The sequence below is a fragment of the Miscanthus floridulus genome, chromosome 1, assembly GCF_019320115.1.
Source record: "Miscanthus floridulus cultivar M001 chromosome 1, ASM1932011v1, whole genome shotgun sequence".
In the NCBI taxonomy this organism is placed as follows: Eukaryota; Viridiplantae; Streptophyta; class Magnoliopsida; order Poales; family Poaceae; genus Miscanthus; species Miscanthus floridulus.
The window spans coordinates 54,836,556-54,863,042 of NC_089580.1; the positions used below are offsets into that span (position 1 = coordinate 54,836,556).

The window sequence follows — 26,487 nt, forward strand, 5'->3', positions numbered from 1 at the left end:
TACTTGTGTAAGTCAACGTCAGTCGAGAACGAAGCCGTTGGCCAAAGCTGTCTCACTCCAAATTAATGTGTAACTCTATCTGGCAGGTGGAACTCGACAGCATAGAAATAGATTAGAGGACACCTCATCCTATAGAAGTCGTTGTCGCACCCACACATATTGCTCAACTGAAAAGGAAGTGCCCCTTCTCCATCATACGGCTCCCATGACACCTGCAACATGTCCAAACAAGATGATAGATGCTATACTAAACCATTTCAAACCAGTATTGAAAATAAAATTTACTTACACTAGACGCCGTGAGCGTGTCTAGCTCGTTCATGAACTCAATGTACGCCCGCTGTAAACTCACGTGCGGAACCCTAACCTGGTCCCAAAGGTACGCCCACGTAGGTTGCCAACGTGGAGGTTGACCTGAGAACCACTCACAACGAGCCAGAACCTCGGGACAACCAACTAGTAGACGAGCCCACATCCACAACTGGAGCAGGTACATGCATCCACCAAGTGATGCTATGGACGAAGTTCGACGACATGCCTCGCAAAGTTGACGGTAAAGAAAACCCAAGACTATAGAGCCCTAGCTATACTAACCCGCCTGGTCCCAGTCACTGAGGTAGTGGACCCATATCCACAACGTAGTGTCACCCATGGTGTCGGGGAAGAGAACGCAGACAAACAGGTGTAGGATCCATGCCCTGCAGTAGTACCCAACTGTCTTCTCATCTGCCTTCTAGGGGCACTGTGCGAACTCTTGCCAGAGCCAGGAGATTAGAACTCTAGAAGTGTGAGCCCCTTGCTCGTCAACCTCATGCCCAAGGAAGGCCTCTACTCGTGCTCTCCAACCTTCTGACCTGCACTACCCAGTTACTGCATTGCCGTGAATCCTTAGGCCTAGCATCTTCTGACAGTCCTGGAGCATGACTGTCATCTCTCCGAAAGGTAAGTGGAAGCTGTGAGTCTCTGGCCGCCACCTACATTTTAGACAAAGCAAGATTACATGTCAAAAAGGCAAGCGCATGAACAAATGGCCATGAATGTAGGTAATAATTGAAGATAATACATGTCAACCAACGCAGTTATGGCCGCTGAGTTGAACTTGGGCAACCCACGACGAACCTGAAAAGAGATGACATCCAGGCCAGCTCTTTGTAGGAAAGGAGTGTACCTGTTGTCGTATTGCATGTCCAAGAACCCATTGTGGCTTCTAGGACGAAAAAGCGGAAGGTCCTGCATGGAATAAAACATAGTCTCCCGTTACTTCATAAACACATGTACGCTCACAAAAATTTGAACAAAACATATAGATTATTACCTGCCCCTCCGCTATAAGACGTCCTCGGTGGGTCAACTCGTACGTCGGGTCGAGCAGGTGGAATTGCACCATCCTACAAAAAAAGGCAATGAAATAGAAATTCAATATACAATGAAACATAAACTTAGAAACATACAAGTAATTGACATAATTACAAGCATAAATTGAGACATGCATAATTAATTGAATGAATACGACATATATGAAATAATGAAAACAACCAATAGTTGCACCTCACTAATCTACCAATGGCAAGTGCGTGAATTGTGGCCCAGTCTACCACACTTGCCGCACTCGTACTGCTCGAGGTCAGTAAGAAATGGGGTTCCTCTCCCACACCTCATTCTTTCAGGTATCTGATCCATAACCATCCTGTGCCTCGTCCTCCTTCTTGATCCACGTTTATTCCAACGGTAAGCGGATCCGCAATGTACTTTGGCCCATCATATGGAGGCCACTCTCTAGGGTCCTGGAAAGGCACGAAGCGGGGGCTCCATGTGTGCACAAGCGTGTCGACACTAAACTCATGAGGTATCATGCTCTCGATATTATAGTTGCGATGCCTAGCTGCTGCCACCAAATGAGAACATAGAAAGTGGTACTGCCTTGGTTTACCATAAGTGTATGTGAAATCTTGGAGGATTACCACATGCATCCTCGACTCTCGAACCTCGCCGTCGGACATTGTACCATCGCTATGCTCGACCTGATAAGTCCCTATGGCGTGGTCAAAACATGTAACCTCATGTGTGCCAGCCCTTTCATTTGCCTTCTCTAGGTGTGCCTTTGGTTTCAGAGCCCATATATCTCTATCACTCCACAACTTCAATGCATGGGCGTGTCTATCGTTGAACCAGGCAACAAGCTTGTAGAAGGTGAATTGAACGATTGCATTCACGGGCATACCACGTATCACCAATAGCAACTTATTGAATGACTCTGCCATATTACTGCACTAAAACTCGTACCTCCATCCACCGTCGTCATGAGCTCTTGTTCATTTCTCCAAATCCCTCATCAAACCTGTGAGCCATTGTCTACCTTCTGCATTTGATGCGGTTCTGACCTACTGTTACTTTTTCTGAAAGTACTTGTCCTTAAGTTGTCGAGCAGCCTCCTGGAATAGATCAAAGTTATCCTTCACACCATCCTTCTGGAGTAGATTCTCGGCAAGATGCCGAGTACACCAACGATGGGGCAAAGGTGCGTACCCCTCTATCTACTCTCGCACGGCATTAAGTATGCCCTGGTGCCTATCAGATATGACGCCAACCTCCCTACCAGTCCCAACCACATGTATCCGGACTAGCCTCAAGAACCATCCCCAACTGTCATTGTTCCCCTTCTCAACCAAAGCAAATGCCAATGGAACCAACTTGTTGTTCGCGTCACAGGATATGGCTATAAGAAGTGTGCCTTAGTATTTGCCAATCAAGAATGTACCATCAATGGAGAAAATGGGACGACAGTGCCTAAAGGCCTCGACACACTAAGGGAAGCACCAGAAAGAACGGAAGAATATTTACCTCCCATCCTTCCATGCATTTGGTTTTGGAATGTACTCATAATGCATGCCTGGATTCACCGCTTTGATTGCATTGAAAAGTACTGGCAGCTGCTCATAACCATCCTCCTAGTCTCCATATATCATCTTCCACGCTCGCTGCTTAGTCCTCCAAGCTTTACCATAAGTTATCACATAACCTCCATACAAATGTCTCAACGGTCCTGATAATTGTCCTAACCTTCATGTTGGGTTCTCCCTGCAATATTCCCATCAACCGCTTGGCAATGAGGGTAGATGTCAACTGCCAATGCTTCAGTGTCAGCACATGGTCAGCACAATTGTGTAGCCCAATAACTTTTGTGATCTTCCACTTTCCAGTGACCTTTTGCTTTCTTGCACAAACCCTCCATGGGCAGCGTTCCTTGTCACACACAACTGTGTAACGGCGCTCCGCATATGAATGCAAGACCTTGTAAGGTCTCTTTTGTATCACTGCAAACGCCTGTAACCACCTCTTCAATGTAGGGAGGTCCTTGAATACCCTCCCATTCTCAATTACCATGTTAGGGCCAGCCTCAGGAGCTTCTAGGAGCTCATCATCACGTCCTTCTGCACACGACTGATTGGAATGAGCAAGATCGCTGAACTCGTGAACTCTTGTATCACGGCATCTAGGAAAGATATGCCTCAGTATCTCAACATCACTCTCTGTCAGCTCTCCAACAGGACGATCATCATCAGAATCAAGAGCCCTTGCCATCTCATATGGCTCCGAATCATTTATAATTTCAACACTATTGGAGCCACGAAATCCATCTCCACATAGCACTTGCGCAGCAACAGTGGGCACATCCACATTGTCAGGAATGTCTACTGCAACATAAGTAGAAAAATAAGGAAAGAATAAAAAATTGGATGTAAGGAATGGGGTAAGCTCCCAATAACCATACGGATAAGACACTTACTCGGATGATTATGTGTCAAAGGGATCTCATGAGGAGGATCTGCCACAACATCATGAGTCTGATAAGCATCTCCAACTAGCATATTGGGGGCAGATTGAGCATTGAGAACCGTAGGTGCAACCTCCACATCCATATTAGGCTTCGAGACGGGAGAGTTGAAGTGTGCCTGCTGACCCATTGGTGGAGAAAATCCAAGAGGGATGGGATCAACTAACACCCGACGCACAACCACGTCTAAACTTTGGAACTGGCACTTCATAGCCGATCTAACATAGTTCTCCCACTGGTCTGCACACCCAATTGGGATCATCTTTCTAAGGATGTTGGGAGGGGAACCTAGGTGAAGTACACCCTCCACTGCGATACCATCATCATCATCATCATCAGCTCCATGGCAATGTAGCTCCTCCTGAGCCCTTGCAACCAACTCACTAAACGATGGCTTCTCATTGAATAATGCAGGCACGCTTTGCATCTCAACAAACTCAACATATCCATAGCGATCTCTTTCCACGGTGCCTCCATAATATATGCTCACTAGATTGTCCATCTAGTAGTTCAAACGAAAATTAAAATACGGTTCGTTTAGTCCCAAGTAGCTGTTATATAGTACCTCTCTAATAGATACTAACCAACTACACCCTAAATAACTATGTCACTAGCTATCTAACTATATTTATCTCACTAACTAAATCAACTAGCTATCTAATAACTATATCTATGTACCTATGTCACTAGGTATCTAACTATTTTTATCTAACTATATCTAACTCACTAACTAAATCAACTACCTACATTATATCATTTACTAGAAACTACCAAATAATCTAAGTAGCACTACAATTCAAGCTAACTAAGTACCTACATTGCATATTCAAAAATTTTACCTGTTCAAGTCAATGCAACGATGCGACGCGGACGTGGAGGACGGGATCGACGGGCGCGGGACGGCCGGCGCTCTGCGCGACGAGGCGGGCGCTGGGAGCAGGGGCCGTGTCGCGGGCGCGGCCGCGGCCGCGGTGGCCGGCACGGTGGCGCGGACGGGCGCGAGCGGGCGCGGTGGCCGCCGCGGGTGCGGGCGAGGGCGGGCGTGGGCGGCCGGGGCAACACGCGGCGGCGACGGTGCGGCAGCGCTGGTTTGGGGAGCGTTAGAGAGAGAGGAAGAGAGAAAGGAAGGGAGGGCCCATACGTAAGACATGGCTTGGCGCCAAGATCTACGGCGCCGAGCTGTCTGCCAAGTCACCCGCCACGTCTACGTCGAGCCCAAGACCTAGGCGCCAAAATCTATGGCACCGAGACGTGTAAGCTCGGCGCCACCAACAATGGCGCCGAGATAAGGGTCCAGATTTTGAAATTATAACTCCAGAGGCATATTTGTGATTTTTTTTCAAAAAAGGGCTAAAAAACAAAAAAATCGAGAAGATTGATGGTGATTAATTGGCGTAGTACCACACGTAAAAATGTTCAAACTTAACTCAAACTCAATCTCGATGTGAGTATATATGTGACTGCGACCCCTTTTATGAGTGCGATCTAGTATTATTGTAACAAGATTGTGATTAAGCAGGAAGCTACAACTACGCGTAAAACATATATGGGGTATAACTGGAGTTTTGAGCTATCCCTTGCTTGATGTGTGTGTGTGTGTGGGTGGGTGGGGGTGGGGGTGGGGGTGGGAAACGCATATACATAAGCTACACATGGACTGCACCATATCAGAGCATGCATCGATGATGGAGAATGAGATATAATGCTCGATCGAGGGTGCGTGGTACACGTATGATCGATCATGCATGGCCACCTTGATTTGGTCTCGATGAATTGACCTTAATTAAGTACTAGTTATCTTCAACTATATAGCTGTTATATATATGGGGCACCACCTTTAAATATATAATTCCGATCGATCGATAATGCATATGCACGCATGCCACTGGAACGGTGTCTCAGCTAGTGGGGTTGAGAGTGGAGTACATGTGCTACTTTTGGGACATGCATGTCGCATCATGAATGATGAATGTGACAATGTGCAGTTCTGCGAAAAAGAGACGCGGAGGACACCTCCAGCATGCGCACCGTAGCTACCTTTCGGCTAATATAAACATGTTATTAGTATATATTAATATAAATAACAGGACCTTTTTCAGTAAATGTTTCTATAATCACATCATGGCTGTACGGTGCGTGGTAGACGGTGGCAGATGTGTACTGTGTGCATCAAACCATTTTTTTCGGAAGGGACGACAAAAGCTTTGCCATAATTTTTATTAGACGGAGAAATTAAAAATACAAATGTTCGGTCTAGATTTTTAAGTGGAAACCAGATCTAAAAACCACCAACTGGGAGAGTGCATCAAACAATGAAATCTAAGGAACCAACAGGAAGTCCACCACAGCAGTAAGCCCGTAAGAATACGAGGGATGCTACTTCTAGCACGATGATAATACGTACCCAATATTCTCGGTCGCAAATGGCAAGCATAGGGAACAAAAATAACGCATTTGCAAATTACATAAGATAAAGTAATAGACTAGCAGTAGTTAGTGGGTGACCCTCATGGTCAGTTAAAAGCATATACATCATAGACTATTATAAGGAACTATTTGTTCCACAGGAGGATAATAATTATGGTCTTAGTATGGAGAACCAGATACACATGACATCTCACAGGCAAACGACGAGGATGAAGAATAGATTTCTCACCTCTTCTTTCACTGAGAAACAAATTATTAGTGATGAAGCAGTTAGATGGAATAATAAGTCATCTAATAACTAATCCTGATGGCTTTCCAACTTCTCCGAAATTTTCTGGAAAATAAAAGAAATGGACATTGTGGTGCTCTCCAAGGATTTTTTTAAGATCTCTTAAATCTATTCGACCTTCATTTTGGAGAAACAACTCTTTCTTCAGAAAATTCAAGAAGAAGCAACTGAAATCATATCCAAGGTTGTCTACTTAATGTTAGCTTCAGTTTTTTTACCAAGGGTTTCACTAAGGTTGCGTTTGGATGTAGACATTGAGGCTCTGGAATTGGCATTGATATTGGATAGCACCAAATGCCGCTGTTTGGATGTCTTAGGTATTGGAATTGGAAATCACCTTCAATGCCAAGAGGTATTGGCTACAACTGCACCCAGTCACCCCCAATACAGAGCCTGCACCCTCAGTATTGGGCGGAATCGGAGATGAGCGCATCCGTGACCGGGGTCGAGCGAGCGGTCACGGAGGCGGGCTCCTCCATGGCCGGTGGAGTCGAGCTCCCCCATGGCTGGCGGGGTCGAGCTCCCCCATGGTCGGGCCGGGGTCGAGCTCCCCCATGGACGGGCCGGGGCCGAGCTCCTCCCCATCCGGCGCAAGTGGTCACGGAGGTGGGCTCCTCCATGGCCGGCGGGGCCGAGCTCCCCCATGGCCGGGCCGGGGCCGAGCTCCTCCGTGGCCGAGCTCCTCCCCAACCAGTGCGAGCGGTCATGGAGGTGGGCTCCATGGTCGACGGGGTTGAGCTCCCCCATGGCTGGCAGGGGCGAGCTCCCCCATGGTCGGACCGGGGCCGAGCTCCTCCATGGCCGAGATCCTCCCCATCCGACGCGAGCGGTCATGGAGGCGGGCTCCTCCATGGCCGGTGGGGTCAAGCTCCCCATGGCTGGGCTCCTCCATCCGGGGCCGAGCTCCTCCATGGCCGGATCAGGGTCGAGCTCCGCCTCTGCGCTCGGTGCCGCGGTAGGGATCGGTGAAATTCTAGATGTGTACATCCAAATAGGAATTGGCATTTGATGTGTCACTCGATTCCAGATAGAAAATTCATCGACATCCAAACAACAGATTTGGTATTTAGTCCATTTCCAATATTGGTTTGATTTGGTATTGGTACCAATTCAATTTCAGTGTTTCCAATATCTACATCCAAACGGGCCCTAATAGATTGTGGAATAACTAGCAATGTAGTACAACCATCTCAGACAACATTCATGCCGGGTTAGATTCTATGAAGGGGGTACTAATACTACACAAAACAATCCTTGAACTACATAATATAAGAAACCCAATGAAGTAATAATCATCAAAGTTGAATTTTAAAGGGTCAAGTTGTCTTTTCTTCAACAGATGCTTGAATGAAAGGTTTTATGCAAGAAATGGTATCATTATCTCATATGCTAGGAGGTTGGCTTATTGGCATAAGAAATAAAGAGAAAAGAGATATCTTCATTGGTGCCGCTATTCTTTGTTGCGCAATTAAGTGTTGTTGCATTGATACTGTGTGTGAGAAAAGATAAGAGAAAATTACTTGTATGGCCTCCAAAAAACTATGGCTTTCTTAGTCTCTTTTTTCTGAACTTACCTATAAGGACCAAAAATATTTTTTTTAAAAAAAAGAGGGCCATGCAAGGAAACCATAGCTTTTTGGAGGTCATACAGGTAATTTTCTCAAAAGATAATTCCATGCCTTCTACCTTTAGGAGAACTAATTGGTTGCGGTTTTCAGCATTGTTCCAAGGGGATACCATTTCTTGGCATGTTTCAAATTTAAGGTTGTTGCCATGGTCCAAATTGCCCAAGAATAGATAGAGGCACAAGAAAAGGAATTTGCTTTTGGTATTTGTCTCTTCATGCACGCTCACAGTACCCATTTTATTTCGCTTTTTGTATTGACAATGTGAAGTGGGCCGAGTGACATATGCCCAGTGGACCAAAATATCATGCAGCGACGTCTGGGCTACGCCGAGGTCACAGTTCTCGTGATCGTGAAGGTAGGCATGTTCAAAATTCCACGCTGGACTGTTTGGCGGCCCACTTCGTTTATTTGGGCTTATATATTATTTATGTTTATAGATAAGCTCAACTAAACAAGCACACCCATTTTTTGATGACATTTTCGTCTTCATTTTAGAAGTACGGAGCTTCTCGTCTCGGCTCTCGCTCCCCATCCGTCCATGGCGATGCCGCCGAGCCGTCCGTGGGCGGAGCTGCAGCACGACCTCCTGGTGGCGATCATGACCCGCGTGGGCGCGCCGGACCTGCTCTCCGGCGGCGCCTCCCGCGCCTGCTCTTCGTGGCGGGCCGCGGCGCGGGACCCGCTCGCGTGGCGCCGCGTCGACCTCCGCGATTGGGTCGCCGTCACCTCCGGCCGGCGCGCAGCGAGACCGGGACACTCCAGCTCTGGCGTGCCCGTCCACGCCGCGCTCTTCGGCATCCTGGAGGTCGCCGCCAAGTCGGCCGAAGGGCGGATCGAGGCCGTGCTGCTCCCCGAGTTTGCTGATGAGGACCATCTCTTGTTCCTCGCTGAGAGGTGAAATTTCTTCTCCCTATCCCTTTGATCTTGTCTGGCTATTTCCCGTGAGGAAATGTCCGTTGACCTTTTAATTAACGCCTTATTAATGCTAAAAATTAATTAGGTTATGGTACTAGCTAGGACTAGGAGGCGTTGTATATTTGCATCAGATCCTCCCGAATTCGCTTATTTAAAGATAGCTTTCATTGTAGGTGAATGTGTTACTTTTTCATTTCTGTAGATAGGTGCCAGATTCCTGAAAGCTTGCATACGGATGCTTTGCTGATTTTCTTATGAGTTTTTGCGATGTTCATTTGTAATGTGTTGTCGCAGAGAAAACATATGTGAATTGTAATTTCACTGTCTGTATAGCCATAACCCATAGCAATCTGAAAACGATGGTGAGAGTACCTGTACCGATTTCTATGTTTATTTTATTTAGTTGGAACAGTTGTTTCTTGACATTATGCATTTACCTGATGATATGATACTGACATTGAAGAGATGTAATGGTTCAAGGAATAATGTTGCTTGGTCGTTTGGTCCCAGTGGGTAGAAAATAAAGATCTGGAATGTTCTGCGAAAAGATTTATGGCCTGTTTTTTGGGTAACTCATGGTGAAGCTTCTAGCACTGATAGCTTAGGAACAACCACACTAGTTAATGAACTTGCATTCTGAATGGCCAGTCAAAAGCAATCACAAAATTAGAATAAAAAAGATATGTCTAAAATGAAGATATTGTATGAGAATTTGATAGGCTGTGCATGTGTGGCAATTTGTGGGTTGAAGCTACTATTGTGGCCCTTTTTTTTCTGTAGTTTTCAAGGTCTAGCTTTATGTATGCAGATGAGTTTTCTTTAGACTAGAAATCCAGTTGGAGTGAAGTTACCTATCTCTGCTTAGTATATATTAATATGGTAATGCCTTGTAAGCCATGTGTGCAATTATAACATGTGTGTTGCACTAGTATTCTATTGTTGTCTACCCTCTTCTCATAGTCCTTTTTTGTCACATATCCATCACTGTTGTCAAATATATTTGGTCTACAACCTTCAATTGCATCCCAGTATTGTGCCTATTCCCTCCTTAAAGTCCAGCCCTTTTGTTATTACCCTGCACGTTGTCACTGTTCATGATTTTTCTTCTTCTCATATCTCATGCATTCTTTCGCCCCATTTCTTGCTTTTCCAATTCTCTCCATCTCTTAGACCACCTTAATATATACATGAATATCAAGTTGCATACCTCTTTAGACAACTCTGCAATCTGCATCTGCTTTCCTACTCCTGCCTTTTGCTTGTTTTTCACATGGCTAGCCTTGCCACCCAACTTCTTTTCTCAGAACCTTCCCTTGTTTGCCACTAACCAGTTGAAATCAGTGCATTTCAGTTTCAGTATATTCACAGATTGCTTCTTTGTCACCCCAAGTCATTTTAAATGTTATAGTAGCAGTTTGGTACAGCCTTGCTTGACTGCATATCTGTTATAGACCCGTTTGTTGGCGCAAATACAGGCGCCGACCATGCAAGCCGGCGGGTCCAAACCGTGGCTAGGCCGGTTCGTTTCGCTGAAAAGCCAGGCTGAAAAGTACTGTTCGCAACAAACTCTCCCTGTGTCGGGGTGGGGTTTTCCCTTCGACGGTGGCGCCTGGCGGTTCAGCCGCGGCCACCAGAGAAGACTCCACCGCTGACCTTCCTCGCTACCCGCTTTGCTCTCATTCTCAGTCACAGCTGCTTTTGCACTCTCCTCTCCGATCTCCCAGGAGGCCACGCCGCATCAATATCTAATTGTAGCTAAGTGTATGTGTATTACATTGGATAGTAAAAAATAACAGCATGAAAAGGGCATCAGTGTTCATGAATTTGATTGCAGCATGCCTGTTTTGTTATTAGAACATACAGCATGTAATGGTGATTCAGTTGTGCAAGTCAGAGAAGGGAACTTTTAGTTTCTTTTTTTTGTAGTTTTTTGTTATTTGGTTTTGTTCATTATATATTGCGTTTTCTTTCACCATTTTGTTACTATTATCTGTAATCCAACATGTATTTATTACCTTTTTATTAGCTTTACATCGAAGAATGAATATCCTCTAACTAATCAGAGGTAGCACTGGAGATAAAGTTGGACCATATAGTACTTAATTCATGAAAATTGACACCATTTACAACTCAAGAACTAAAAAGCTACATTCAGAAATTTAGCAGCAGTCTAAATAATTACCAGTGACACAGGAATTCAACCAATATAAAATTGATATGACTCATTGGCTCTTTGTGCCTGTCATGTCATGTATGCTATGAACATTGTAAATTTTGCCATCTATCAAATTTGAAATAGGTTAGTTGCTAATTCTAATGGGCATGAGTATATGACACACAAGTACCTCAACCAGTAACTTTTCACTGAAACATGTATGGTCTATTCATATGATAAGTATTTCAATCTGACTGTTGTATTGCAGAATATAGATAAAAAGTACGTTAAAAGGGAACAGAGTAGCAAGGTTGAATCGGAAGTATAGAACAGAGGGTTTATGTGGTCTAGTTCACTCCTGCATCATAGCAGACATGTCCAAATGGGTTTCCTTTGATATGTAGGTGTGCAGTTGGATTACTTTTTCAATCATGTACAGATCTAATCTATCTTTTGTTTGGATCAACTAAGATATTACACTGCGTGTCGGTGTTTCGAACCCCAGCTAGTAAATTTGTATCTGCGCGTTTGACCCTGATGGTGTGCTCGGAGGACACAAGGATTTATACTGGTTCGGGCGGAATGTCCCTATGTCCAGTCTGCTGCTGCTCGTGTTACCGGCACTAGTTTGTAGTAGGGGTTACAAACGGGCGAGAGAGGGAGAGGGTCCCAAGTCTCTGGTGAAAAGATCGAACGGAGTTGAGTCTTGTTGAGCTCGTTCCGCCATGTGCTCGTCTCTCTCATGGGGCGTCCTGCTTCCCTTTTTATAGGTGTAGGGGAAGGCGCAGGTTACAGAGAAAGAGAGAGAAAAGGAGAAAAGCAAGGGAGAAGAAGGCCTCTAGGGTCGCGGCGTCCTTCATCTTCTTTATGCAGGTCCTGCCGGTCCTGTAGATGCGGACAGTGACGGCTCCACGTCAGGCTCCTGTTCACCACTGGTGCCATGCCTCGACGTCATCAGCTGGTCGTGGAGTCCCATCCCGTCCCGGTGGACGGCGTGGTGAACCGACGTGCCTGTCAGTGGCCGTACGGGGATTAAGCAGCACAGCGCCCACGCACCCGTCACTGTTGGCGATGCAATCCCCCGGGCGTGGCCTGTCATGGCCACAGGTCGCGTCAAGGCGTGCCCACGCCCCTTCTGGTGTCAGAGGCTTGACCCAAGCCCACATGCTTGGACCCGTAGTGGTTGGGGGTGGTGCGGACCCGGTCGGGCGAGACAGAGCCCGCGCCCGAGGGGTCGGGCGAGACGGCTCTCGTACCCTCGGGGTCGGGCGACACGGGTCTCGTGCCTGAGGGGTCTGGCGAGGCGGAAACCGTCCCTTCGGGATCGGTCGAGACTGAAATACGTCCTTGATTATCTAGGCAAGTTGTCGTCCGTGGTCCTCAGATCCCTTCTTCGGGTATCCCCGATACTGATACCCGACACTTCGCCTCTGCAGTTCTTGTACACTACAAGAAACTTTGGTTATAGATTTCCTTCAGCCATGTTATATAACAAAACTTCCGATGTGTTTCAGTATTGTTAGAATATTTCATACGGTTATTTGATCAATGCAATGGATGTGCTTAACTGCTTAATTTGCTATAGACGTGCTTTTTGTGTCACTATTTTTTGGTAATTTAGTTCCCAGTACAAGTTTACAAACTCATTTTATAAATTTTGTTAGAGCACAGGCAGGCTGGCAGGTGTGAATGATATTTTCAGACAAAATTTGCAGCAGACGCAAACTTGCAAGACTGATTCCACACTGTTTTTTTTTTCCTTCAAATCAATTGTGTTGTTTTGATGCTGTTTTTTTCTTGGCTTTTTGCTTCATTCTGATTGTTATAAGTTTTCGTAACAGTCATCATCAGCAGGTGGCAAAATATGCTTTTCGTTTCACTTCCACATGGATTTGTTTCCCTAATTGGTTAATAGTTTTTTAAAGGAATCAGCTAACAGTTGGCCTTTAAAACGTTCCTATGTGACTATGGTTATTTAATATATGCGTTAAAGCTAATCCTATTTCTCTGTTGTTTTCCTAGGTGTCCAAACCTGCAGTATTTCAGCCTTCCTAGCACCTGTATGACTTACGATCAGTTCTGTAAGGCGATAGGTGGACTTCATTCGCTTAAAGGCATGGCAGTGGATGAGACTCTGATAAATTATGATGTCCTCCTGCATGTGCACCAGTGCTGCCCAGACTTTGTGGAGCTGAAGGTGTCTGCACTGTACGTGGATGAAGAGATGGCCTCAGTCATCTGTAACTCTCTTCCTAATCTGAAGAAGCTGGAGATACCAAGCGCTGACATGTCTTCCGCCGCAATACTAAAGTTCCTTGATTGCCTAGCGGAGCTCGAGCACCTGGACATCTCAGGTTATGAGACATCAGCCATCTTAAGCTCAGTTCTTGAGAAAGCTTCGCGGCTCAAGGTCTTCCTCTGGAACTCGAAATTCGAGCTTGGGGAGTTCATGGATTGCTCCAACTGTGGAGAGCACAACATTAACCCTCAAGAACCCTGCAAGTGCATGATGGAGCACAAGGTCATGGACTGGCTGGCTGGACCTTCACAGGCTTCCTGAACCAAAAGGCGTCTTTTTGTGTGTGTATTGTTCAAGTTATGAGGTTTTTCTGGCTGTAAAATTCAGACCTCTGTCAAATTTTGTGTTTGAGCTGTATGTACAAGCAAATGTGCAACTTAAAATGTTTAGCTCACCCTGATGCCTCCTCTGCAGTAACCAGATTCAAGCGATTCGCTTGAACAGCTCCCGGTAGGTGCTATGAATTGAGCATTACATTGACAACTTTTGAATGTAGTAAATCATTGTAGCCAGTGTTAATGAAACCTCTTTTTTTGAACATATCCTATCCAGCCATCTTGCGTTAATATTGTGCGTATACCGTTCCCCCATGAACTAGGCGTGGAGATATGAAACATCTGTGCCTATTTGCAAGCGATTTCACCACGGAATCAAACCTGTTGGGTGGTGACTTATTTCGGCCCTAGGAAGATCATTTCATTTCTTGCACTGCTGGGTGGTGAGTTACATCGGCCCTAGAAAGATCAATTCATTTCTTGCAAGTCTCAAGGCTTGACCGCCACACAAACTACATAGCCGGTGGACCATATGTGAACTTATTTCACAGGAAAAACTAAGGATGGCAACGGGGCGGGTTCGGATCGGGTGGAGTGCCTGGGCACCCGAAACCGAAACCCGAACCGAAAATCCGAATCCGATCCGAAAACCGATTCGGGTGAAAATCCATCCCCGAAACCGAAACCCGCGGGTACCCAAAACCCGACGGATTAACCGAAACCCGAACATGAACAGCACAGTGCACAGTATACCAGTCTTAATCAATACAGTAACAGTACAATACAGCAACAATTTCACTAACAATTTCAGCAACAATACCAGGCAAGTACAGTAACAATACAAGTCTTAAACACCAAGTTCAGGGACAATACAGCAACAATTTCAGGGAGAAGTTCACAGCAACCCTTCTGCTTGTGAAAATTAAGAGAAACCAATAAGCTCTGCGGGTTCCTAATGGGCCTTTAGTAGGCCGAATTATTTCAGGTACCCGATGGAGCTCCGCGGGTTATTTTTCAAACCCGCCCCAAACCCGCGGTATTTCGGGTATCCGAACCCGAAAAACCGTGGGCGAAAACCACGAACCGAAACTGAAACCCGCGGACTCAAAACCCGCGGATATCCGACCCGAAACCGAACCGCTGAAAAACACTGGAAATTAACTAGCACTAGCAAATCCTGTATGAATTTTTAAAATAAGAAACTTTCCTGTGGCGTGATCATATGGAAACATTGGAAGACAATGTTATATTTTCCCTAAAATTCGATCCGATGGAACAAACTATATACTCAATATGGATTTCATAAGATCTATGGATGTCTAATTCTTTGTTCAAAAAAAGGGTCATATGAAAATATGATTCAAACCCTACAAATTTATTTCACGCGTGCTACGTTCCCAAGAGAACAAGGAACCCTGCTCTAGTCTCATTTCATTGCAAAAAATTTTCATCAATCAATGTCTACAAGCATAAAAGTTTTAGTGCCTCGGCCCAATGTGTCTTTTCCCACAGAAGAAATGCAATATGAACCCTAATCATACGTCTCTCCCAGCACCAAATTGAAACCGAATGTGTTCGATCCAAGAAGACCTTGAGCGCTAGTCGAAGAAGTCGTCACCGTAGTCGTCGTCATGCCTGCCGTCCAGCGGACTCCACTGGCAGTTGATGCACCGGAAATTGCTCCCGCCGCCGTTGTTGACCCGTGCGCCGCAGACCGGGCACTTGTCCGCGATCGGCGAAGTGAACTGGGGCCTCGGAGGCGTAGAACCCCTCCTCCGCCTGCCCTTCTGCGTCGGCTTCGCTTGCTTGGCTTGCTGCGAGTAGGTCGGTGGCATCGGCGCCTCAGGTCTCGTCGGCGGCGGCGGCACCGGTCTCCGAGCCATCTGCACGACCTGAGGCCGCCGCGGCCTCGGTTGCGGCTCCGGCGCCCTCGGAGTCGGTGGCGCGGCAGTCTGCTGGCGCTGCGGCTGGGGCGGCACGGGTTGGTTGGCCGGCGCGGGCACCGCGGTGCCAGGACCAGGGGGAGGGTGCTTGGCCAAGAGCGCGTGCGAGGCGGCCTGGATGAGCATGAACGCACCGTCGGCCGCGGCGCAGGGGTTCTTGTCGGGGTGCACGAGGAGGCAGAGCCGCCGGTGCTGCTTCTTGATGTCGTCGTGGGTGACGCCGCCTCCGGGATTTAGGTCCAGCACGGCGTACAAGTCGGGATCTGCGGCGTGCCGGGGAGGTCCGGCGCCAGCCTGACCGCGGACTGCATCCACTGCCTGGAGGCCAAGACGTTGCCGGCGAGGAAGCACTTCTCGGCGAGCGCGTGAGCCTTGCGCGCCTGCTCTTCCTTCTCTTTCTCCTTGGAGTCTGCCATGGCTTCGGATTCGGACGCGCCGGAACGGTGCTACGAATTGCGAATTTGCGATGTGCTATTTCTAGAAAATTATTGTGCATGATATTTTGTAGGACGAACTTATAATCATTTTTTCAATGTGTGTTTTTGACATTATTATATTATTTTATAACTATCAAAAATGCCCGTGCCCCGATACGTATAGGAATAAGACTTTGTATCTTTGCTAGATGTGAGTAGTTAAGTGCAGGTTATCTATGAGATACGTAGGGCACAACCCAATACATATTGAAATCAGACTCTGGTCGCTAGACATGAGTTGTCCAAACTCATATGAGTATGAGTCATAAGTCCAGGTCACATATGAAACACTAGGGAACCCTCCACTATTCGGGTAGTTAGAGGGTCGTGGACAAAAAAAAAAGGTGAAGAAAATTTTTGCCTCTTTAATATTAAGGTATGTAAAGATATATAGATACAATAGATATAGATATAGATACAACTTATGATGACAACTTTTTTATATGACCTTGTTCATAATTTTGAAGGAGAAACTTTTCATGCATGAGTTAAACATATATGTTTTTACATCCATTCTATCAAAATTGAGCAAGGTAATAAAAAATTCCAATAAAAAACTAACAAAATCAGATTGAATTATAAGATGATGCATGAAATGGTAAAACAAACAACAATATATGGATGTCTTCTATATTTTTAATATATTAAAAGTAGTAATTGCGCTCGACGGAGATGACATGTGAAAGGTCCTAATATGGCTAGAGCAGGGTGAATGGCCTATTTAAAAACTCTATAAGACACTAGAGTAATTGATTAGTATGACAAACAACATAATACAATTTTGCTCTAGCTCTACAAGGGTTACAAGCCACCTATTCCAATAATTCTAGTTACTGTGATCACTAGCATACACAACAAGCTAGGACACTATTCACTAAGCTAGTGTGCTCTCAGAGACTAACTAAAGAGCCACACTAACCAAACTAACAAGCTATCAAAGACTAACTACACTAAAAAGCTTAACAACTAGTTTGCAAGGAATGCAAAGGAGTGAGTAGGATGACTATACTACCGCGTCGACGAATGAATCAATCACAATGTGGAGACAACCAATCATCGGGAGAAATCCAATCACACAAGAGACAAGATTTTTCTCCCGAGGTTCACGAGCTTGCCGGCACGCTAGTCCCCGTTGTGTCAACTAACACTTGGTGGTTCGATGGCTAAGAGGTGTTGCACGAACCTCATCCATAAAATTGGACACCGCAAGAACCTATCCACAAGTAAGGTAGCTCAATGACACGAGCAATGTACTAGAGTTGCCTTTAGCGCTCTGTCGGGGAAGGCACAAGCCCCTCACAAGCAACCGATCGAGGCCGGAGACATTCACCAACTCCGCTCAACGATCCTTCAATCACCGGGCCGTCTAGGTGTCGGCAAACACCAAGAGTAACAAGCTCACAACCAGCCTAAATCACCCAACTAGTGCCATAAGATGATGCAACTCAATGTAATGCACTAGAGGCTCTCCAAACTCACTCAAGATGATGAAATCTAGTGAACAAGTGAGTGGAGTGTGTTGCTCAGCTTCCAAAGGGTGTGCACAAGTGTAAGAGGTGCCAAGACAGTAGCCAAGGCCGCCCACACCCTCTATTTATAACCACACAAGTAAATAGAGCCGTTACCCCTTGGAGCTGTTTTCTGCGAGGGCACCGGACAGGGCGGTGCGGTCACCAGACAGGGGTGACGGTGCCCCCAACCGTCGACCAATGTCTAGTTGGTCATCGGGCATGGGTGACGGTGGCACCGGACAGGGGGTGGCGGTGCCACCCTGGCTGAGCCCCCGAAAACACCCCTCTGTAGATAATTAGGGTGGTGCACCGCCACCCCACGATGGTGACCCGGGCGGTGCCCCTCGGCCCTAACTCCAGCAAACCCCAGCCTCGGTTAAAAAGTGGCGGTGGCACCTTAGAGCAACTTTCCGCGAGCGATGCTAACTCTCAAAGTGTTTTGTCAAAACATGTTAGAGCCAAGTTAGCATTTCTCAAAACATTTTCCATAAATATTTTTGCTTGCTCTCCGATGTGCACTAGGCCTAAATGGAATGCATGACGTCCAACACCTAGTGGCACTAGATGACCGAATTGTCTAGTTAAGAACCCCTCTTAATAGTACGACCATCTACCCTAAATGTGATCACACTCTCTATAGTATCTTGATCACTAAAACAAAAACCCCTATTTATACCTTTGCCTTGATCTGCATAGGGTTTTGTTTTTCTCTTTCTTCTTTTTCAAGTTGAGCACTTGATCATAATCACATGTAGCCATCTTCATCATTTCATGTGATCAACATCACCATTTGAGTGCCACAATGCTCCTCACTTGGATTGCACCAACCTAGCTCATATTACCACTCATGACAAGGGTTAGTGCATAGGTTTCATCAATTATCCAAAACCAAACTAGGGCTTTCAATCTCCCCCTTTTTGATAATTGATGACAAGCTTTTCTCAAAGATATTCAATTAAATCTTTTTGGGTTCATGTTGCTTGCCCAAGCATATTACCATGTGTAAATGTAATGGACAAGTTTCATCAACCCAAATTGGTAGTATTAGCTCCCCCCATATATATGCTAAGAGTTTGGATTTGAAAGCTTGCACATATGCATGAATTGGAAGTTTGGAAGACTAATAGCTACCAAGTGATGCTATGGTGTAAAGAATGGACCTTTGAAGCATGATACCAATCGGAGTTGCCATTTGAACACCATCCTTAGCACCATGATTTGCTAGATACCACTTGATAAACAAAGACAAACTAGATACCTTGTGAGATCAACATTAGAAGCAAGGTTCTAATACCACTTGTAAAAGATCAAGGTATATCTAGCTATCCTATGCATGCTAGTTTTTATTTCATCAATCATTTTCTATAATCTAGCATATACCACACAAGCATGGATAGGGAATTTAAGAACTTGTGCCATGCAAACAAACATATGTAATGCACATTCAAATGCAACATACAAGTTTATGAGCTTGCTCCCCCTACTTGTGTGCTTCAAATTTTAATTGATCCCCTTCCTTTCATTTTGCTTATCTTTGGGAATTACTTCTCCCCCTTTGTCATCAAGGTGAACTCAAATTTTAGTTAGGTTGTATGAAACCATGTGAAGTGAGGATCATTTTTGTAATTTGGTTCAATCTAGATCACTTGCAAAAGATATTTAACTCGGTTTGATCCAAGGGCAAGTTTTTTCACACCTCCAAATAAGGGTTATCATGCACCATGTTGAGTTAAACACTTATAGCTCATTTTCTAGATCAAACACTAGGTTCATGTAACAGAACCGACCAATTATACGAAATTAAGTAAGAAAATCATCCGCCAAAGCAGACGATTTAGCAAACTTAAGCCCGTATAACCCGGTAGTCCGTGAAATCACGAAGGATTTCAAACCAACTCATGTCCCAGCCATGATCGTAGTAAGTTTAGCGGTCACCAATCACATATTACATAAAAGTTTGCATAACAGATACATCAGAGTTTAAACATAGTTATTACAAAACAAGTTCGAATAAAAGTAGCGGAAGTCATTTGTTTAAAACCACGCACACTCACACGGAGTTCAAATATAGTGCCAGCGAATGATCATCTCCAACAAAAGCATCAGATGAGACGTAAGGAATGACCATGCCCATGGTCCTAAGCATCACCCATCGCAGGATACAGGCAGTTGATACAGTAGCCATAGTACATCTGCCCATCTGCAACAAGTGGGAATAAAACCCTGAGTACGAGAAGGTACTCAGCCAGACTTACCCGACATAACCGAAAATAAATGACACCAAGGATTATGAAGGGCTTTATGGTAGGGTAGCTGACTCATTTGCAAAAAGAAGCATTTTTAGCATTTCAAGAACCTTTCTAAAAGCATTATTCCCAAATTAATTATTATTAACCTGTCAACTAGATTTGCACCTATACTAGAGTAAACATGTGCTTAAGCAGATAATGATAACCAATGATCATTAAACAACTTCCATACTGTCGTATTCATTATAACTGTCCAAGTGTTCCATAACAATTACTACGATGAAGTAACTCAAGTCAAGTGCTCACTATCCAGGAGCGATGGCGATTCGAATCGATTCCTAACCAGCTGGTGATTTGTTCCTTACACAAATCTCACTCACCCGCTAAAGTGAGATATTGATCACCGAGTCAACTTTCCAGGAACCTCGAGTTTGCCAGGAACCACATGTACCCGGGGGCCGACCGACTGCACTTTGGCCTTATCATCCCGCCCCCGTGTCCTACCACACCTGCTTCGGCACAGTGCGCTGCGGGCAATTTACTCGGCCCGAAAAATCTCCCAGCTTCACGGTCGGAAGGTACTTTATCCGGCCAGCTAAATGTAAGGCATGCGTTCAACATGACTCGAGGCCCAACAACGGCCGGTCCTTAATCGACACAGACGGAAAACACTACAGTCCAAGACACTGCAAGTCTCCGTCCGGTCTCAACTTCATTTAACACTTAGTTATACCATGACTTCATAGTCATCCAAGCAGATCCAGGTAACCACCTATAGCTCGCAGGTGACAGGAAATCACCCGACTTCTATCGGTCTAAGCCAGCTAAGCATTTACTCGACTGCGGATACCAGGGTAACAAGGATATAGTATAACAAAGGTAAGCAAGGTATAATGCAGCAACGGTTGCAAACAACTCCTGAACGTAATGCATCAATTTAAAGTAAAGCATTTAATTAAATTATTGCAAACCGGGAGAAAAATGCTCCGGGGCTTGCCTCTCTCGAAGGAGCTCGGGCGGTGATCGGGGCACTCCGGAAGTTCCTCAACGTCCTCCTCGTCGGCTTCCGGCACTTCCTACTGCTGCACCTCGAACTGCTCCTCGGACTCCTCGGAAAAGACGACTGGATTCTCGGTTTGCGATCCTGTATGATGCAATGCGCGTAATGGATTATGCAAACGGTGCATCGAAGGAGATGCATGCAATGGATATGTTGAAATGCAAGGTAGTCAACATCATCTAAGAACTATACTACAAGCACATGTCATCTACTGCATTCTCTTCTACTACTAAGATGTTAAGTTAACCTATCTTATGAAATGCTTCAAAGATACACCAAGCTTTACTAATTTCTTAATCACACTTAAAGCAACACTTGCTTAAACCCTAATTAATAATAGGTTTGAATAGCAACCTATATTTCTGATGCTCCAAAAATTCTGAGAAAATTACAGTAGCATACTACTACCCTAACCAGACTACCATAAAAATTTCATGGCATTTGGATAAGTAAACTATCCTACACAAAAATGACAAGCTATAGCATAAAAATGAGCATGAAATTACTTTGTACTATGAAAAGTGTCCAACAACAGATTGAGTATTTTTCCTATGTTCTTTATAGTATATAATCACTGTACAAAAATTTTCACATGCATGTTTTATACAAATTTTGCTCTCTAGCAAAAATAACAAAAATCAGCCATTTAAGGTACTTGAACTACACCTCAAAATTTTCCCACAGCACATGCATGAAATATATTTTTCCTAGAAAGTACATGACATAAGAAGATTAACAAACTTGGAATCATATTTTTCTGAAGCCTATATATTTTTCTACATATTTTTCAAGTTATCAGCAATATTCAAGATTAAATAAAATCCTATAGAAAAGTATATCAAAAATGACATGCACTATTTTTTCCCAAGTAGATCTGGTGATAAGGAACCTAGCAATTTTTGTTTCAACAAATTTGGAGCAAGTTTGACCATCCAAACATTTTTCAAACCATTTTTGATTTCAAATAACAAATAATAAATGGAAATCAATTCATTTCAGAAATGCTGGGCCGGCCCGAAGGGAACAGCTGGCCCATGGCCATCACTGGCCTGCGTGGCCCGAGCGCGAGAGGGGGAGACGGCCCAATCAGGGCGTCAGCCCACTGCCTAGCTCGGCCTGGCCAGCCGAGGCATGGTGACACGCCGGGGCGCGCGCTGGCGCGACGGCGCGGCTCGGCCAGCGGCCGGCGGCCGTCTCCGGCCAAGACAGCGCAAGCCAGCGAGCGCAATAGGTGTGCGAGGCCATGGCGAAAGCAAGCAGGCAGCTACGCACGGCTGAGAAAGGGAGGAAGAGGGCGCTCCACGGCGGCCGAGCACGGCGGCGCCATGGACGCCGGTGACGAGGCGCGGGGAAAGCTTACCCAGGGCTCGGAAAGCGGCGCAAGCGCGAGCGTGAGCTGAAGGAAGGCGAGGCGCAGCTGTGGGCGCGAGCAATTGGAAAATGATGCGGCGGTGCGAGAGCTTGGCGTCGGCGCGGCGAGGGCGGAGCTCGAGCTCTCGGCTCTGGAGGAGAAGGAGAAGAAGTGCGGGCGTGAGTGAGCGAGCGCGCGGGCATCAGCAGGTCAAGGCGGGCGCGTGGGCGCGATGTCAGGCCGCGGCTGCCGCGCGGCGGTTGACGCCGGCATGCGGTCGCCACGCGGCGGACGCTTTCTGCCACGGTCGTGGCGTGGCGCGGCGAGCAGCAGGGGGACGGCGCGGCGCGCGGAGGCAGGCCGGGCTGGCGCGGTGCTGGGCTGGGCCGAGCGAGGCGAGGCGCGCGCGGCGCGCGGGAGCTCGCTGGGCCGGCTTCGGCTGGCAGGCCAGAAGCGAGGCGGCGGCCCAGAAAATAAAAATGGAATTTTTCAATTGATTTTCAAGAAAATTTTAAAATGCCATCTTTCAAACATTATTTTGAGCAAGAAAATGACCTCTTTTGAAAATGTACCAAAAATGAAAGTTGCTTAGAATTAAATTCCCTACAACTTTGCTTTTATGACCAAAGTCCAATTCTATCTAGATTTTAAATTATAGAATCGAAGTTAAATTTTAACTCAAAACCCTAATTTTGGGAAATTACTTTGGAAGCAAAATTTTGAATTAATTTGAATACAAACCTTGCTCCAAAAATTGTGCTAAACAATTCTAGATGATTTTCAAGCATAACCAACAGTTTCTACTCAACTAGCAAGCAAGAATCAGAGCAAAACAACTCTAATAAGTGTATGCATCATTTACTTTTCACAAACATGTTTCGTATGTTTCGAAGTACTATTTCAGTTGTTATATGCAAGATTATGCATGTATGAATAGGATGCTTGATGATGCACGATATGTATGATTAGCAATGCCTAAATGCAGGCATAACACCGGGGTGTTACAGCCCTCCCCCCTTATAAAAATCTCGTCCCGAGATTTGGGTTACGAACCATTTGTTATAAAATTCTTCATAAGCTTTTTGTAGATACTCTCCTGTTTCCCAAGTTGCATCTCCCTCATCATGATGATCCCACTGTATCTTGTATGTTTTCACCACACTATTCCGAGTAGCACGTTCCTTAGTGTCTAACACCCGGACTGGTTGCTCACGATACACCAAATCTGATTTGAGTTGGATACCTCGAGGTTCTATTCTTTCCTCCGGAACACGCAAACATTTCTTGAGATGTGATACATGGAAAACTGGGAAGACTGTACTCATTGTCTCAGGTAACTCTAACTTGTAGGCTACCGGACCTCTTTGTTCCAAGATCTTGTATGGTCCTACGAATCTCGCAGCAAGCTTTCTTCAGATTCCAAACCTTTTCTTCTTCATTGGTGTGACTTTCAGATAAACATAGTCACCAACTTCAAACACAAGGGGTCTCCTTCTTTTGTCTGCATAGCTTTTCTGACGTGATTGGGCAGCTTTCATATTCTGCTGAATAATATGAACTTTCTTCTCGGCTTCTTCTACAAAGTCAATGCCATAATACCTTCTATCTCCAGGTTCGACCCAATTCAATGGTGTTCTACATTTTCGGCCATATAAAGCTTCGAATGGGGCCATCTTGATGCTTTCTTGATAGCTATTATTATAAGAAAACTCAGCTAATGGTAACCATGACTCCCATGATCCCTTGGAAGACAATACACAGGCTCTCAACATATCCTCCAAAACAGCATTTACTCGTTCAGTCTGACCATCTGTCTGAGGATGATAAGCGGTACTGCGAATTAAACTAGTTCCTAAGCCTTTGTGTAAATGTTCCCAAAAATGAGCCGTGAACTGTGAGCCTCTATCAGATATTATGGTCTTTGGTATACCATGCAACCTCACAATTTCTGCAATATACTTCTCGGCATATTGAGGTGGTCGATAATCTGTTTTGACCGGCAAGAAATGAGCGGTCTTGGTAAGACGGTCGACAATTACCCAAATCGAATCATGTCCTTTTGGGGTAGTGGGCAAACCCGTGATAAAATCCATACTGATATCGTCCCACTTCCAACTAGGGACTGATAAGGGTTGCAACATACCGGCAGGTTTCATGTGAATGGCTTTCACTCGACAACATGTGTCACATCTGACAACATAGGCTGTAATTTCTTTCTTCATTTTGGTCCACCAATATCGAGATCTTAGTTCTTGATACATCTTACTACTTCCAGGATGGATAGATAACTTAGAAAGGTGAGCTTCATCCATGAGTTTATTCCTAAGCTCTCGATCCTTGGGAACCACAAGACGGTCGTCAAACCACAATACGCCCTGTTCATCCACTTTAAAGTGTTGAGACAGCTTTTCTTTTATTTTCTCTTTGATGTGGAATATCCCCTTGTCAGTTTTCTGACCTTCTATTATCTTACTCTCCAACGAGCAACTAATCTGAATACTATTTAACACAGCAGGATGCATTAGATCGAATCCATCTTCAAGTAATGGCTGCACAGTCAAGTAATGTGACTTCCTGCTCAAAGCATCTGCCACTACATTGGCTTTACCAGGATGATATTGCACATTCAAGTTGTAATCCTTGATCAATTCCAACCATCTACGCTATCTCATGTTTAGCTCTGGTTGGGTAAAGATATACTTAAGACTCTTGTGATCCGTGAAAATATTGCACACATTACCAAGTAGATAATGTCTCCAAATTTTTAGGGCGTGCACAACTGCAGCAAGTTCAAGATCATGCGTTGGATAGTTGACCTCGTGCTTTCTCAATTGACGTGATGCATAAGCTATGACTCTCCTTTCTTGCATAAGTACACAGCCTAATCCAGTTTTCGATGCGTCGCAAAACACATCAAATGGTTTCTCAATATCTGGTTGTGCTAGAACAGGAGCTGTGGTCAACAGTTTCCGCAAAGTGTGGAAAGCTGCTTCACACTCCTCTGTCCACACAAACTTGTGATCCTTCTGTAGGAGACTCGTCATCGGTTTGGCGATCTTCGAGAAATCTGGTATAAAGCGACGGTAATAACCTGCTAGTCCTAAGAAACTTCTAATCTCAGGAACTATGGTCGGTGCTTTCCAATTCATAACTTCTTGCACCTTACTTGGATCGACTGAAACTCCATTCTCTGACAGAATGTGACCAAGGAAAGGAACTTCCTTCAACCAGAATTCGCATTTGCTAAACTTAGCATACAATTGATGGTCTCTAAGTCTGGTCAAGACAGTTCTCAGATGCTCTTCGTGATCTTTCTCGTTCTCGGAGTACACCAGAATGTCATCGATGAATACTACCACAAACTTGTCCAATTCTGGCATGAAAACTGTATTCATCAAGAACATAAAATATGCAGGAGCATTTGTCAAGCCAAAAGACATGACAAGATACTCATACAACCCGTATCTGGTGGAAAATGCAGTTTTTGGTATATCCTGTGGCCTAATCTTAATCTGATGATAACCGGATCTCAAATCTATTTTTGAGAACACCTTGGCCTTGGATAATTGGTCAAACAGAACATCAATATGTGGCAAGGGATATTTATTCTTGACGGTCACAGCATTGAGTGGCCTATAATCTACGCACATTCTCAACGTGCCCTCTTTCTTTTTCTTCACAAACAAAGCGGGACATCCCCATTCAGACTTGCTTGGCCGAATAAACCCCTTTTTTGATAAATCTTCTAATTGCTTCTTCAGCTCTGCTAACTCATCTGGAGGCATCCGATATGGTCTCCTTGAAATCGGAGCTGTTCCGGGGATTAACTCAATTCCAAACTCAATCTCCCTATCTGGCGGAAGACCAGGTAGCTCATCCGGGAATACATCCGGAAATTCACACACTACCGGAATCTGATGAATAGGAATGACTGCTGTAGCGCATGTAACACTTATAAGGTCTGTTCTTCGAGGCAATGGTACTTGGAAAGTACCCTCACCTAGGGGATCCTTAAGGGTAAGTACTCGACTTCCAGTATCTATGACTGCTCCCCAATCCTTCATCCAATTCATC

The 26,487-nt window shown here is 45.2% G+C and overlaps 1 protein-coding gene across 1 annotated transcript; it reads left to right on the top strand.

The window, feature by feature from the left end:
- The first annotated feature begins 8,658 nt into the window (after positions 1-8,658).
- Positions 8,659-14,056, top strand: LOC136484224 (F-box/LRR-repeat protein At3g48880-like). Its single transcript, XM_066481450.1, has 2 exons — positions 8,659-9,073; positions 13,272-14,056. Exons 1-2 carry the CDS (start codon positions 8,718-8,720, stop codon positions 13,807-13,809), a joined length of 894 nt encoding a protein of 297 aa, XP_066337547.1. The 5' UTR covers positions 8,659-8,717; the 3' UTR covers positions 13,810-14,056.
- The last annotated feature ends 12,431 nt before the right edge of the window (positions 14,057-26,487 follow it).